Below are 16617 nucleotides of genomic sequence, written 5' to 3'. Positions count from 1 at the left end.
ATGATGATTGAATACATGCATTTAAAGAAAAAACATTTTTGGTACTATGTGTAGCTGTTGCCGAGAATCACTGTTGGACTATGGTGATATTTTGTGCATGCATGCTTCTGCTGTGACTCTTTTTTTTTTTTTTTTTTTTTTTAACATTTTTAATTGCAGTTTTATTGTGTTTTTTGTTCTGGTTTCCACTTTTATGTAAGTTCCTCTTTGGCTTTCTGTGCCTAAGTGCTTTTATTTTTATTGTTTTACTCGGCTACATTGTAAATGAAGTCTCTACCTCAATGTATTTCCGAGTTTGTAACCTCTGTTTCCTGCTTACAGGCAGCTGCATCACTACAAACTGCTTCAACAAGGGATGTCGGTTGCCAGACTGACCCACCAAAGAAGCACAGTGTCGCCACACAGCTGTCTATGACCACTCTTAAGCCTCACTTCAGGAGTAAAGGTTTGTAGCCTATTGTAATACATTTGCTTTTGATAAAGTTTAACAATTAGCTGTTGCTGGTTTTTGTAGTTGTTCTTATAATGAGATATCACAATTGTTATTGTATTACAGGTGTCCAGGCAACTGTGTCATGCCAGGACTTTGGTGTTGGCACCTCCACCGTGCCCTTTGCAGTTCCCCTACCCGTCCTGACATCTACATCAATAAAAAGGCCGTCAAAGAGACCTCGCCTGGACCTGGACGAGGAGGGCGAGGAGGAGGATCCATTAGAGGGCAGCTCTCCAGTGGTGGCGTCACAAGGGCTGGATGACACGTACGACCCTGCAGACTCAGTCACAGCTTTGACAGAATCACCAGACATGTTGTGAGTTATTCTAATGTGCCTCTAGATGTGGATGTGTAGTTGACAATATATTTGCTCAGATTAATGTAGTATTCAACAGTCCTGCAAAAAAAGTCTGTTCACTGAGTTTATTATACTCAGTTATTGTTGAGACTGTTCAGACAGGCGGTGATTCAACTGTGACATTGTTGGAGGAGTTTATGCTCCATAGTTTGTGCTCTAGCTGCACTGTTGAATTGAAATGCATTATATTGACAGGTTTTATGTTAGTTTGTCCATTCGATTTATATTAGGGAGTGCTGACTAAATAAAATGAATCACTTTGTAAAAGTTCAACTGCATCACAAATGATAAAAGAGCTCAAACCATATAATGACTTATAACATGTTACTCTATGTTTTTTTAATAGATTTGAATCATCCAGACCCACACATAAAATCAAAACATACATAGTTTATGAGACCTGCATTATGGAGCTCTTTGAGGTGTGTCCAGTGTGCCAGAAGGTGTGTGATGTGCGGACCAGAAGGATTGGGACATTCCTATCGGTTGAACAGCGATGCCCCCATTGTCAGTTCTTCCGACACTGGAATAGCCAGCCTGTTCTGGGAAGCACTCCCGCCGGGAACATCCAGCTTTCTGCGGCAGTGTACATAAGTGGAGCATCATTCTTCAAACTTGAAAGGGTAAGTGAAGAACAAGTATATGCGCTCAGAGTCTTTGAATATAGAATGTAATCTTGTTGGATCTATAGCAGCTGGTTCATAAGAAATTACAGAAGACGGTACTACATTTTTTTTCCCTTGTAATCTTTATCAATCATCAGGTCTTCAAGGCGATGCAGCTGCAACTTTTCCAGTATGGCACTTTTCGACGGCACACCAGAAGCTTCATTGAGCCAGCAGTCATACACCAGTGGAAAACATCACAGGACGTCATGCTGCAGCGTCTCAGTGAGGAGGACAAAGTCATACTTGGTGGTGACATGAGGGCTGACTCTCCAGGTATTTATATTTTACTGAAATGACAAAGTTTAGACAGGTGTTTGATTTTATGTGAAAATAATAGGAGGGTGCCATAAAATTTGGAACACCACTATCAATAAGTAATACAATATCATATGTGGGCTTTAATAAAACTTTAACACACAGGGCACTCTGCCAAGTTTGGAAGCTACACCATGATGGACCTCAAGACCAACACTGTTGTTGACATCCAGTTGGTTCAGGTGAGTGGAATGAAATCAAATAGTAATAGGGTTCTGCATTTTACTTACTTTACTTTACTTAACATTTTCTAATAATCTTTATCTCAATTTTTGGTGGGAACAGAGCAATGAGGTTGGTGGTAGCTACCACATGGAGAAAGAGGGTCTCAAGAGGAGCCTGGCATTGTTGGATGCACATGGTGTGATGCTGGATTGCATTATCACCGACCGTCATCCACAAATCCAGAAATTCCTGCGAGAGGCCAACATCACCCATTACTATGATGTCTGGCACATGGAGAAAGGTATATTTCTTTATTTTCATGTACCAACACAAAACACATGATCAAAACTATTTGCTTGCATGGGTGTCAGGGACCAAGCAGTGAGGCAAAGAGGAGAACAGGGATTTGTTGAAAAAGAGGGTTTTATTTACCCAAAAAATGCCAAACAATATAAACCAGGAACTTAATAACTAGGCCTATAAAAGAGGTCAACAGAATATAACTATACTCAAAATGACAGCAACAAAACAAGGTGTTAACTGAACAAATTAACCTAACAAAATGAAACATGAGGGAACATATATACTGGCTTGGCCAAACCAACTAACACAAAAGGGGAAAACAAAACGGATATCCACTAAAACTAATACACAGGAAAAACTAACTAAACCCAAACCCCCCTCTGACATGGCTGGAGATGGTATGGCCTGATGAGCTGGCCACAGGATTTAACAGGTTCCACCCCTTGGCCACGCTTTTTGCCTGTCCAGGAGGATACCGCCCCCACCAGCATGGTAACTCAAAAGAAGACAAAGAAAAATGATTAATACAACAGAAAATTAGTAAATTTAACCTTACAGTGTGAAAATGTGTGCACTCCATTTAAACAGTGTAAAGCTAAAGGAAAATAAAGATATTATAACTCACTATTTGTGTGGCCTTGTAGTGTGGACCTGAATTGTTTGGGGTGTGGTTGACTGCAAATTAAATTAACATGTGCATTGAACAAAGAAGTGAGGTGAGTGTGTGCATGGTTTTACCCTCAGCTGTCCATTTGTGTGGCCTTCATCACAATGGGTGATCAGTTTTTACTTAGAAAAAGCACATTGTAGCAGCAAAGCCAGTAGCTTTTACTACAAATGTATTAGGCACACAACAGTGTATGATTGTATATAGTGTCTAAGTAGCATATGAAAGATGCTTAGTGTTGTTATAGTATAATGTTATGAGACAATTGAAAACTAATACTTGCTGATTTTAAAATACTGCACTGCCATATATCACTCAATTTATCTTCCATTTGGACTTTTTTACTGAAAAGAAATGTGTTTCATATGAATTGTAGGAATTTCTAAAAAACTGGAGAAGATCAGTAAGATGAAGGACTGTGAGAAGTTACAGAAGTGGATGCGGAGCATCAAAAACCACATCTACTGGACTGCAGCGTCATCAACCTCTGGGCCAGAGAGAGTGGCGAAATGGACGTCCATCCTGAACCATGTACAGGACATCCATACGCATGAAGACCCTCTTTTCCCCAAGTGCACACACAGACTACGCCAGACAAGGGACAAAAATAAATGGCTGACAGCAGGTGTGTTGCTCATATACAGTCTAAAACCTTATCACAATTCATCTTTTTAAAAGTAGTGATCAGAATTATTCTATAAAGATAATCACACAAATCACTCCATTAATTAGGTTTATAAATTCATCACACATACTGTCATCAGTAATTAATACTGTATTGTATTGTAAAGTAATCATTTTTATCCTTTTTAGCAACCCCTGCGTTCTACAAGCTGGAGAAGGTGCTGACCAACAAGAGGACTCTGAAGGAAGTCGCAAAACTGAGCCCCCACCATCAGACTTCATCTGTGGAGGCATTCCACAGTGTCATCCTCCGTTTTGCCCCAAAGAATGTTGTGTTTCCATTTCTTGGAATGCTATGCAGGTAAATGAAACTGTGGTTACTAAAACATTTTTTGTCATTATTTACATGTTTGATTTTCTGTGTACTGTACTTCCAGACTCTACCTGGCTGCAATGTATTACAATGAAAACGCTAACCGACCACAAGCCAAAACATCTGGCGGAGACCCACTCTTCAAAGTGAACTTCTCTAAGGCTATGAAGGGTACATGCACAGCAAAACCAGTGAAGACAGAGCCGACGTTCGGTGAGTCTTAGATTCTTTTCATTTTTACCCCAAAAATGGTATGTACATGTTATATGTACTATTGCACTATAACAATTGTTGGAACTGTTTCAACACAAAAAAATGAGAAAAAAAAAATCTTAGAAAAATAGAATAGAAAAATACTAAATTGTATAAATAGGCAAACATAAACAAAATTCACACATATTAAAAAAGTCTCAACACACCTGAATGTATGACAGTTACAGGAAGATTCAACTTGAAGAAAATCAGAAAAGACTCCTGCACGCTGTCTCGCTTTCTGCTAATTTATTACATATCCGACGTTTCGGTCTGGACAACCTTCATCAGGCAAACGTCGGCTATTTAATAAATCAACAGAAAGCGAGACAGTGTGCAGGAGTCTTTTCTGATTTTCTTCAAAATGCACACATGAAAATTTAAAAACCTAAACAAAATCTTTGTTAAATATTGTACAGGATATGTGGCTAACTTGATGGACCTCATCTTCGAAAAAGTCTTTCTGGACCCCGGACCATACATGGATGAGGTACAGAGGATCCCCATTCCAGAGGACCTGCATGCACAGTTTGAGCGTCCAGACAAAGAGGAGGTCATTGCCAGCTACGTGTCACGGTTCAACCAAGGGGAGGTCTAAATCTGACGTAGCGGCCCTGGGCATCAGGAAACTCCCCAGCACTAGCTAACGAAGCTCCGATACACCAGATACCTGTAACGACTACAACAATTGGAAAAGATGTCCAGTCAACAGCCTGGCATTGAATAATAACCATTCAGCGTATTGTAAATAAAGTGGTCTGAGACAGAACTACACCTCCTGCACCTCCTCTTGGCTCCGTTCTCAACCTTTAGATAATCTGGCCCGTGACGGGAGATTTAAACCAATCACAGGTCTTCTCAAACGGGTGTTCCTACTGGCTGTTCTACTAGTGTACTAGTGCAGCTGCACGTGCATGTTCTGTCGGTGAGACCCTGACTCAGTGTCAGAAACTCCTGTGGGAAAAAAAGTTGCCATAAAATGGAATTTATCAGACAAAGCATCTTAAAAAGAGTTCAGCTAATGAGCAGCATGCTCAGCCCAGGGCTTTGTCAGCTTTAATGCACACATTTCTTTTTAGAGTCAACTTGAGCAACTGTGAGAAAGGTCTATTGATGGCATTCATCTTGAGGAAAGAAAAGTTTTTTAGGTCTTTGCCACCATGACGCTCCACCTCATTTGACCTACGACACGTCAGGTGAGATAGAAGATGCGATGGTTTGTCAATCATGAATGTGGTGTGTATCAAGATGTTAAAGAAGTCGGGGGGAGATAGGCATAGATGGTCATTTAATCATGGCGGTTGCTCATGATGTGAAGAAGGGTGGCACAGTGAAAAAGGGGTTGATGTCTGCCATGTGAAGGGATTTCATTCATTTCTAAGGGGCCAGTGAAAAAGTGGTAGATGGTCATTTAATTGTCGCAGTTGCATGCGATGCAAGACCTGAAGAGGTTGTTTAGAGTTTTTTTTTTTTTTTTGTTATGGGAGAAAACCGGAGCACCCGGAGAAAACCCACACCAACACGGTGGAGTATAGAAACTCCATACAGCATAGATTGAGGCTGGGAGTCCAACCCTGACCACTGCTGTGTGAGGCCACAGTGATAAAACACTGAGCTTCTGTGTGGCTGGACGTCTCTCACAGTGGACAGTTTGACTTGTCAGATGTGGCTCATAGACACCTAAATGGAACACAAAATGCCCACTGTGAGAAAGGTCTATTGATGGCATTCATCTTGAGGAAAGAAAAGTTTTTTAGGTCTTTGCCACGATTGATTTGTGAAGCCAATTTATTTTCAGTATCAAAGAGAAAAGGGTAAATAATTGTTGAATGTGGTAACAATCGGTGAGCCAGCGTAACTGATGGAAGGTGATTAAAGAGATTTGCCCAGGGCACCAAACAGGCTAGGACCACCCCTGCAAAAACTGATTCCCCCAAAAAAGTTTTGGCTGGTAAAATAAGGCTCCATGATCTGACAGGACTAAAATGATTCATTCTTTTCATCCATTTGAGTTTTATTTTCTCCATGCACTCTAAACACAAGGTACATATATAGATCATATACCTTTAGCCAAATGAAGGACATGACAGCTAAATGAGCTAAAACGGGAACATGTACAAGTAATATGATACAGTTAAAGATTTATTGGATAAAAATGAGGAAAACTTTTAACTTGTTCAGAATGTTATTCCATGTTGCAGGTGCAAAATATGAAAAACTGGATTTTCCATATTCAGTATAAACAGCTGGCACCTGTGGGCAAATCCAATCATCTGGCCGAGTTTGACAAGAGGCCACATTAAAGTAAAGCACTGAAGTGATGTAAGGAGGTAAAAGACCAATAAGAGCTTTATAAATAAATAAAACCCAGTGTCTGTCACATCTTGCTGAGAGACGACCACCCAGTGTTAGCATAAAGGTCACAATGATGTGTGTTATCATTATCTCCAGTAATAAATCTTAAAGTGATACACGGAGTCCAAGGACTTCAGAATGGCAGCTGAGGTGTGCATGTATATAATAGAGAAGTCTAATACCGATAAGAAAAAGTTGCCTCAATAAGCATCTTCTACAATACAGTGGAAAGGAGAGTTTATTTCTATAAAAGAGGAATCCTTACAGTAGTCACCAGCTTGGACATGTGACACTGTCACTCACTCATTCACTAGTTGTACCATTGTTGGTAGAGATGATGAGGTTGTCATAGTTAATATTTTTGGATCTGATGAACAACATGAATTTAATTTGGTCTGCATTAACAACCAGTTTATGCATCTTGTAGGTCAGATAAGCAGTTCTGGAGGAAATAAACAGCAGAGTGTGCATCATTTGCAGCACTGTACAACACGGTGTCATCTGCATAAAGATGAATATAGTTATATCATCTATGTTACGTGTGAGCTGAACAGGCCCCAGGACTGAACCTTGTGTAACATTTCCAATAGAAACACACTGCTGCAAGCCATATCATCCAAGGCAAGACTACAGAGTCATGATCCACTGTATCAAATGCCTTTGAAATATCAATAAAAAAAAATCATGACTGGTGTATGCTGAGAATAAAATGTGCAGAGAGGAATGATTTTAGCTGATTATTTACAATTCCAGTGTTTTTTGCTAAATAATATAATTTCGAAACACATTGGAATTATTAAGATTGGATTTATGTAAAGGTGTTACATAAGCAACATCTGCTGCTCAGATCTTTTATCAGGTAATTAAAAAAAAATAAATTAACCCAAAGAGGAAACCAGCTGTTTGCTGTCAGTTATTTATTTGCAATTAAAGATAATTACTAAAATAGAGCAGATGAACCAGTATTAAACAATACATTTAGGTCATCAACACTAAACTGAACTATAAAACTCAGCAAAACACAAAAAGGACCTTCATGTTGACTCTTGCCTGAGTCAAAGTAATATGTTCTGATGGTTGGTATTAATTGTGATCAAAATCATGTTCATGCAGGGACAAGCTGCTCCAGCTGCTGACCTGACGTTAACTCTTCCGCCCCGACTCCCTGTCACATCACTACAGTTATTATCTGTCTTGTTGCTCTGAATAGGCCTGTTCAGACACAGACACAGGAATGTTTTATTGCCCCATCATGCATCTTTCTTGGCTCTGTACATAACAACCAAAACACTGAAATGCACAGTTTCAGGAAATCACTGACTAGTGCATCGCCACTCTGCATCTGTGCAGAGTCAGGAGGAAGAATCACACCTGGATTCCTTCTTCTGTGCAGTGGAACAGCAGGATCATGGAGGCTGCACTGGCTGTGATGATAGTGGTGATCGTGGCACACTGTGGAGCTGCGCCAGCTGCTTCACCCAGCCAAGAAGAGCTCTCTAAAGCCCAGGTAAACATGAGGGGGTCTCTGTGTTAAGATATTGCACTGCTTGGTGTTTTTTAACCTGGTGAGACCATCATGATTCTGGAAGATCCATATCCTTTCAGACAATAAACAAGTTCACCCTTTTTAAATTGTGTAACATGAAAAGGAAAAATGTAAATCACATTGTTAGAACATAAATTTCTTACTTTTGGCATCAAAAATTGGTTTGAACGATTCAAAGCTGAGGTTTAAAATAATATGCACCACAGTGTAGTATGAAAACTGCCTGTTAACTGCCTCCAACAACTTTATTACTCATGAAATATTTATTAAAATTTATTTCAGATATTTGCAGTTGCGCAACTGTGGTATAGCCAATCTCAAACGTTCTTGATACCAAATTAGTGACAATTATATGGAACATTTTCTGGGATAGAGAAAGAAAATGCAGCTAAAATTAAATAGAATGGGAAAGCGAGTTTGGTGTTGAAATTGAAGATGAAGAGTGGGATGATATGTGGCTAAAGTGTTTTTCTGCTGACAGAGCAAAAGAACTTCAAGTTGACAGAAATCATTCACTGCATATTACCCCAGTGAGAAGCAATAAACTGAGCCCAGATCTGTCTGCAATAAGTGCAAGAATACAGAAGGCACAAGCAGTACTGTCACTGTTTTTTGGGAATGTGTATGCATCCACAGGTTCTGGAAAGTTGTTCTTAAAAGAAATAATGATATACTTGGTCTGACAGTTAACATTTCTCCATCATCATGCATCCTTGGTATTCATAATCCCCCAAATATTCCTCCAAATCCACTAAAACTCCTGAAAACCCTTCTTTTTTTGTTAGGACGTGTTTTACTGAGGTGGGTGTCGTATGAACACCCCAGCACCACACAGTGGACAAGCAGTGTGTTAGTATTCATGCCTATAGAAGTGCTCAACTTTTATTAAAGCGAGGAACCTTTTCAGTTTTATAAAGTCTGGAGTCATTTCATAACTTACTTGGGACCTGATTGCTTGCAAATGATAACCGCAGGGCTCTGTGGTCTGGCCTGGAGACAATACATGTACTGTTTTCAGTGCACTGTGTCCTGACTGGTCCGTACATTCCTGCTTTGTTTTTGTAATTGGCTGCTAATAATTCTCACCATCTGGCAACTGCACAACAGGCAAAAACTGGGCCTCGCTTTAGAGGAAGGCTTTCCAAGGAATATTTCTAGGGAATAGAATTTGGCTCTGTATTGTGAAATTAGTGTATACATATTATTGATTAAAAAAAACACATTCATAACTTTATTTTCAGACGTATATTGCAATAATAATGTATAATTGTCACAAAAGCTGCAGCACACCTGGACTAGCCTCACAGCAGACTGTTTGGGGATTTCTGTGCTGAAGTTACAGAATCATTCTTAGAATTTAAGGGTTGATTTTGGTCACTGGTGGTAAAAGCTTGCGCAGTTTAAAACTGCATGTCCCAGAATTCTGGGAGAAGCAAACACTCCATGAGCCACTAATTTGTCAGAAAACAACATAAAAGCAGTTGTTGTATTATTATGATTTTTATGATTATTACGCTGTGAGCAGCCTCCATCTGACATCTGACACAGAGCGGGTAGTTTCCCACATACCTGCAGTGAACAGAGCACGTTACCTTTCTGAGTTGAAGCCGTGCAGCGCGTCGCCTGCTGCAGCTCTTCAACTAACAGCTCACTGTGGCTGCTCCTGACTGTTCCATCACTCTCTGCAATATTTAGAATTAATCTGTGGTCAAAAAATGCCCAAAATGACTGTTGTCTTGTTTGTAGAAGCATGAACCGTCATTGTTGATGTCGTGATGAGCAGCTATCCTGTGTTTTGCTAGTTGAACACTTTTAATGTGATAGAACATTGATTATCTTAATACAGCTCTGATATAGCTGTAGGAGACTGAACAGTAAACAGTGGGACTGATATCAGTTTGGATTATATACATGTGGTGCTCTGGAACCAGTGCAAGTGTGGTGGACTCCGCCACTTACACTGGAAATTACTGTAGAGAGGAAATTACAGAATGTAAATACACTGAATTCCAATTGCAGAAAACAATACTAACGATAAATAGTAGTGAAATGTTTTTGATTTCCTTAAAATCTTAAGGCTTATAACATTTAATTAAATTACAGTTAGAATTTTACAGGGGCGTTTGTAGAAGGGGGGAGCACTGGCCACCCCTGAAATCTCGGTGGCCACTCTAACTGCTACCCCTTTATCCTCAATTATGATTGGCTATCTGTCCAGTGAGAAGCAGGACCTTTGAACAACTGTTTGATGAATATTTTAAGTGTGCATTGTTGTTTTTTGTGTTGTTGTTTGTTTTGTATGTAGCCATACTTTTAAAAATTACAAAGCTCATTCATTCATTCATTCATTTTCTGTAACCGCTTAGTCCGTAAGGGTCGCGGGGCTGCTGGAGCCTATCCCAGCTGACATTGGGCGAGAGGCGGGGTACACCCTGGACAAGTCGCCAGTTCATCGCAGGGCTAAAATGACAAAGCTAGTTTACTTAAATAATAAATCATAAAAATAAAAGAATTTTTCACAGAAAGTGTTGTGGAAGAATTTGGGAGCCTCAGCATGAGGACAGAGGTACAACAGAGGTGGAGGTAAAATTTCTTTTTGAGGACTTAAAAAATAAAGTATGAAAGCATTATATCATATTTTATGGTGCCACTTTGTTGTGTTGTGATTGGCAGGACTATTTATTCATTTCTTTATAGCTAAAGAAATGAATGAGGTAATGTAAGAAACTCTAAGATACTTTATTGTTTGTAATTAAAACAGATATGAGAAATGTTTCAGTAATATGCACATATGCCTATGTATATGTGTGCACACACACACATACTTCATGCATAAGTCAGTGCCCCACTTGGCCACCCCATTCAGAAATGTCAAGAAACACCCCTATGACATATTCAGTCAAATTAAAGCTGGGGTAGGCAGTTTATTTTTGGCGTCATAGTTGATTGTTGAGTCCCAAAACATCAATATCTGGAGACAAGAATGAGACTCAACAATCAACTATCTTTCTCCAGAATCACTTACTGAAGTTTCATCTCTAGCCTGTATGAGAATTCCTGTTCTTTCTTTATCCAGGACTATCTGTCTCGATATTTCTCTGAGGTGGGTGTCAGTGCCCCCAACAGCGTCTGGCGCAGCTCTCTAGATAACTTCGAAGACGCCCTCAGAAAAATGCAGGAGTTTTATGGCCTGGAGGCGACGGGGCAGCTGGACTCCAACACCGTAGAGGTGATGGCTCAACCTCGCTGTGGTTACACAGATGTGGCCAGATATGGCCATTTTGCAGGTCGACCAAAGTGGGACAAGTCTCTGATCACATACAGGTACTACACAAGAGCAGTTCACCCAAGCATTAAAGCATAATAAATTCTGTCATCGAGAAATTTTGTAAACCATTTTCACTCTCATCGTACTGTAGGATACTGAACTACACACCAGACTTGAGGCAGGAGGATGTGGATGCCACCATAACCAATGCTCTGCAACTCTACAGTGATGTCATCCCTCTGAATTTCAAGAGGATCAACCAGGGCACCGCTGACATTATGATCAAATTCCAGGCTCGAGGTGATGCAGTGTCCTCTGTGATTTTAAGAAAATGTTTCATACAGTGTGTCTGTGAAGGAAAAAGTGAGTTTTCCCCCTCAACACATTGTACATGTTAGACAATAGTACTGAATTCAGAACAAACATGTATTGCTGCTTCACAAGACCTTTAAGTGACTCTCTCAGTCCAAATCAGCCCAGCAGTTCACTTCAGCTCACTTCAGTCCCAACAACCAGACACAGAAGAAAACAAAATACCATCCTGTCACCGTCCTTTGGCTCTGGTGGCTCTAACATGTCTGGACATGTCCAATAAAGCCAGACAGACAGAGTGTCCATGTTTCAGGTTGTAATGGTGTTTGAGCTGAGACAGTGTAGCGAGACACAGTGTTTCCGAGCTAATTTATTCATGATTTTGAGACATAATTTTACATACTTAATGATTTTTTTTAATCATTCAAACTTGGCTGTGTGGTTAATAAGATATGCTTCTGCAGTATGACAAATTCAAAACAAACATTTATTGTTGCTTTACACAACCTTTAATTATTCTCAACAGAGCATGGAGATTTTGCTCCATTTGATGGCCAGGCTGGAGTCTTGGCCCACGCATTCTCCCCCGGAGAGGGTGCGGGAGGTGACACCCATTTTGATGAGGACGAAAGCTGGACTCTAACCTCATCAGGTACTGACAAGGAAAATATTTGGCACTTTTCAAGTGGACATCCAGTCGGTGTTGATGGTAAATGTAGTCAATCGGAGCAATACATCACTCTGAACTCACTGCAGCATGTGTTGTTCTTCCTTCACCCAGTGATGTAACATAAAAAATAACAATATTTAAGCTATGTCAGCTTGGATATAACCAGTGTTGAGAGTAGCACATTACAAAATAACATATTATTGCAGTTACTTTGACAATAACTAGTGATATATATACTGTAGAGCATAACAGGCATAGCATATTCACCGATCTTTGATCTAATGTTACCCAACGTGACGTTGGTGCCGACCAGCTCGCGTGATGTGAGCTTGCTTATAGCAAAGCTTCATTAACATCCAGCATCCAGTTGGTCTTCTTCTACTAAATCCTCCTGTCTAACTCAAGGCAATAAAAGTGGAGCTTACAGGCAGATGCCAGTCTTTGCTGCGCTCTGGTGGTTGGGAGTATTAATAGCTCCTATTAGGGATAATGGGTACAATAATAAATAAAAACTGACAGTTGTCTCTAAACTAAACTAACAACAATATAGGTACAATGAAATAAAATGATAGAACTACACAAAAATAATACATTAAAATAAACTACTATAACTACACTAAAATTATATAGCTACAATAAAATAATATAACTTAAGTAAAATAATATAGCTACAATCAAATAAAATATGACTACACTAAAATAAAATAATATAGCTTAATTAAAATGATATAGCACGTGGCATGGTGGTGCAGTGGTTAGTGCTGCCTCACAGCAAGAAGGTCCTGAGTTTGAATCTCCCAGCAGGCTGGGCACTCAGGAGTTTGAGGCTGGGGCAGGACCTTTCTGTACAGAGTTTGGACGTTCTCCTCGTGTCTGCGTGGGTTCTCTCTGGGTACTTCCTACCACAATCCAAAGACATGCATTGATTAGGTTCACTGGTGACTCTAAATTGCACATAGTTATGAATGTGAGTGTGAGTGGTTGTCTGTCTCTATGTGTCAGCCCTGTGATGAACTGGCAACTTGTCCCGGGTGAACCCCGCCTCTCGCCCAATGTCAGCTGGGATAGACTCCAGCCCCCCACGACCCTTCAAGGATAAGCGGTTACTAAAAAATGATATAGTTACAATAAAATATAATAATATAATTACAGTAAAACAACTAGCTACAATACAATAAAATAACATAGTTACACTAAAATTGCATTAATAAGAGAATTAAAACAGACATTTGAAGGAGAACTCTTGTCTTGATCAGTGTAGTACCCCCTGAGGAATTTATTACGTCAACTGACTTTACCATCAACACTGCCTGGACATCCACATATCCTTTAAGGAAACATTCTTACATTCTGATTACGTACCCACAGTAACTTTATCATTGTGTATCTGCAGGAGCCAACCTGTTCTTGGTAGCAGCCCATGAGTTTGGCCACGCAATGGGATTAGACCACTCTAAGCTGAGAACAGCCCTGATGTATCCAAACTACCAATATGTGAACACGGACGGGTACAAGCTGCCAGATGATGACAGACAGGGAGTGCAGGCTCTTTACGGTGAGAGCTCCACTAATTCACAGACTGATTTTTGCAAGAAACAGAACACCCTTCCTATTGTCTGAGACACCACTAACATTCCTTTGTCTTCTGCCTCTCAAAGGGGTCAGAGGGACACCAGCTCAACCACAACCTACACCTGAACTAGACCCTGAACCCACAACAGAGCCTGGCCCAGACCGGTGCAGCAGATACCTGATTTTTGATGCTGCAACCCGCATTCAGGGCGACCTTTACTTCTTCAAAGAGGGGTGAGACATTGATGCACTATTTTTTGTTTTGTTTTTTCACAAAAAACATGTTACTGCATTAGACAGAGCTGCTGTTTGAAAATTAAGTGCATGCAGTAAGATGTTTTTCTCAGTGTGTGACCACTGTATGGAAGCCATGAGAGGCGAGAAAAAGGTATTAACACAGGTTTGCACAATGAAATGACAAGCAAAGAAACAAACAAGTCTCACAGCATGAGGGAAGAAGCTGGATACTTCTGTATCTCTTGGCAGACAGCAGCAGGTTGAACAGGCTGTAGATGGAGTGAGTATTGTCTTTTAGTATCCTCCAGCTTCTTCCTTGTTTCAGCCCTGCTGGGGTAGCTTGGTTTTATTTTTCAACAGTCTGTTGTAAGTTGAGCTGTTTGTGGACACAAGTTGACTACTGTCTTCCTGAATCTTTCCTGGAGATGCATCATAAGATCATGGGATAGTCCAAGTTAGTGGGGAGGCTCTGAGACACTCATGAATTAAGTATTCTGATGCAATTTTAGCGTATGGATTTTTAGAAAGACAAAATTACTTAGTGAAAAGTAAAAACAAAACAAAACTTTCTTAATCATAAGCTTATGAGGCGTTTTGTGTGACCTTGCGTAGCTTGGGCCTTAAGGCAAATACCGACCTTTGCCTAACGACGAGCCTCCCTGCCCAAATGATCATGGAAAAACTTTTTTTTCACACCTGTTGTGAAGCCATCAAGGAGGAAACAACAGGAGGGAAACAAATTTAGATCAGATTTAGATCACCAGAATTTTTTTCCTCCCTTGTCTCTCGGGGCTTCCACAGCATTGTCAGCTGATCATGGAATTATGTGTTTCCCTTTCAGGTATTTCTGGAAGAGGAGTCGCTCCTGGGACGGCATCACTACGAAGAAAATCTCATCTGTCTGGCCTGGAATCAGACAAATTGATGCTGCTTACGAGTACAAGAAAACCGATACTGCCATTTTCTTTGAAGGTACAAAATCTATTTAGTTAATAATCCACAAAAAGCCATTTTGGGATTTTTTGTTAATCGATAACAACAAAAGCGTTACAGATCCAGATTTACAAGAATTTATTAGCAGTGTATGATGGCAATAAATTTGTTTTCACTATTTGGTTTAATTTGTTTTCACAGTTTCTCCTGCATGTTTGGAAGGGGAGGGTGATGTGAAGTGTTTGGCAGCTCACTTCTGAAAACCACCCAGTCCTGTACACTGGTCCTTTAAAGGAACATAACCCTTCTTTCTCACATCACAGGGAATCACTACTGGGGGATCAGAGGGAACACTGTCCTGCCAGATTATCCCAAACCTCTCACCGAGTTTGGCCTCCCTGCTTCCGTCACCAAGGTGGACGCTGCTGTCCACGTGTCATTCATCGGCAGAACCCTCCTCTTTGTCAGGAACAAATACTGGAGGTGAGTGATGCAGACTGCCATAATCATCCAGTCTGAATCCAGAGAGAAACAGATACCACATGATGAACACCTCCCTGTATTACTCATACAGCTACAATGAAAGGAGGGGCAGAATGGATGGTGGGTTCCCCAAATTCATTCACAGAGGCCTCCCTGGGATCGGCTACAGAGTGGATGCTGCTTTTGAGAACAGAGGTAGGTAACAGTCAGAGGTTAGTGCCTCTGCAGTGGCATTATGTGTTCCTGTTTGAGATGATACCACTGACACATCCTCCTTTTCAGGTTACATCTACTTTACATATGGATCCAGACAGACGGAGTACCACTACCAACGAAGAAGAGTAATGCGCACCCTGTTAAACTACAGATGGATGGATTGCGACTAAAGAAACAACTTCCCAAATACACATATACACAAATACACATGCATGGGCACACAAAAATAACTATGGTCAACTCCACTAACTAATCCTGAGTGGCTTAAAGGGGCTTTTCTGTAGAAATCTACATAAAGAAACACGATCTGAGGTAGAACTACATAATGAAACAGTATAATCATCCTGTAGGCAGCAACTGTTGTTTTTCTTGCATGCATCAATTAATCATGATTCAATAAAGGTGAAAATAAAATCAAAAATGTGTTTAAACCCTTCTTCTTATCAGACTTAGTTTGTGATAGAAAGTGATGATAATGGCTCACACACACACACACCAACACACACACACACAACAACGTTACAACAAGATAGTAACAGACAGAAGTACAGTGTTAGGAATTTCTACTCACAATAATCTTCATCAGTCTCTTGAGTACTGATATAGAGTACAACATCACTAGGACTTTAGCAACATGTATCACTCCATTTTACAGGTGTTCTGCAACCGTTACTTTAACGGTCATCTATCTAAGATTGCACCACGAAGATGGACACATTTGCATAAATAATATTTAAGTTAAATTATGAATGGTCGTCAGAAGAAGCTTGGATACTTCAGCACACCTCGACAAACTAGAGGAAAGCA

General features: G+C 40.2%; 2 protein-coding genes across 2 annotated transcripts; both read left to right on the top strand.

The window, feature by feature from the left end:
• On the top strand, window positions 1–4934 carry LOC146318602 (uncharacterized). The gene is made up of 10 exons (XM_084730277.1): window positions 1–445; window positions 557–809; window positions 1198–1474; window positions 1615–1792; window positions 1940–2016; window positions 2120–2300; window positions 3346–3594; window positions 3783–3954; window positions 4031–4179; window positions 4638–4934. Exons 1-10 carry the CDS (start codon window positions 265–267, stop codon window positions 4814–4816), a joined length of 1896 nt encoding a protein of 631 aa, XP_084586403.1. The 5' UTR covers window positions 1–264; the 3' UTR covers window positions 4817–4934.
• A 2929-nt stretch (window positions 4935–7863) lies between these two features.
• Window positions 7864–16205, top strand: mmp30 (matrix metallopeptidase 30). Its single transcript, XM_084730243.1, has 10 exons — window positions 7864–8080; window positions 11196–11443; window positions 11539–11687; window positions 12226–12351; window positions 13763–13924; window positions 14028–14175; window positions 15020–15150; window positions 15435–15594; window positions 15686–15789; window positions 15877–16205. Exons 1-10 carry the CDS (start codon window positions 7982–7984, stop codon window positions 15978–15980), a joined length of 1431 nt encoding a protein of 476 aa, XP_084586369.1. The 5' UTR covers window positions 7864–7981; the 3' UTR covers window positions 15981–16205.
• Window positions 16206–16617: the final 412 nt, after the last annotated feature.

The sequence above is a fragment of the Lutjanus erythropterus genome, chromosome 11, assembly GCF_056507025.1.
Source record: "Lutjanus erythropterus isolate fLutEry1 chromosome 11, fLutEry1.hap2, whole genome shotgun sequence".
In the NCBI taxonomy this organism is placed as follows: Eukaryota; Metazoa; Chordata; class Actinopteri; order Lutjaniformes; family Lutjanidae; genus Lutjanus; species Lutjanus erythropterus.
Note: the sequence above shows the minus strand (reverse complement) of the source record. Positions and strands in the feature narration are given on the sequence as shown.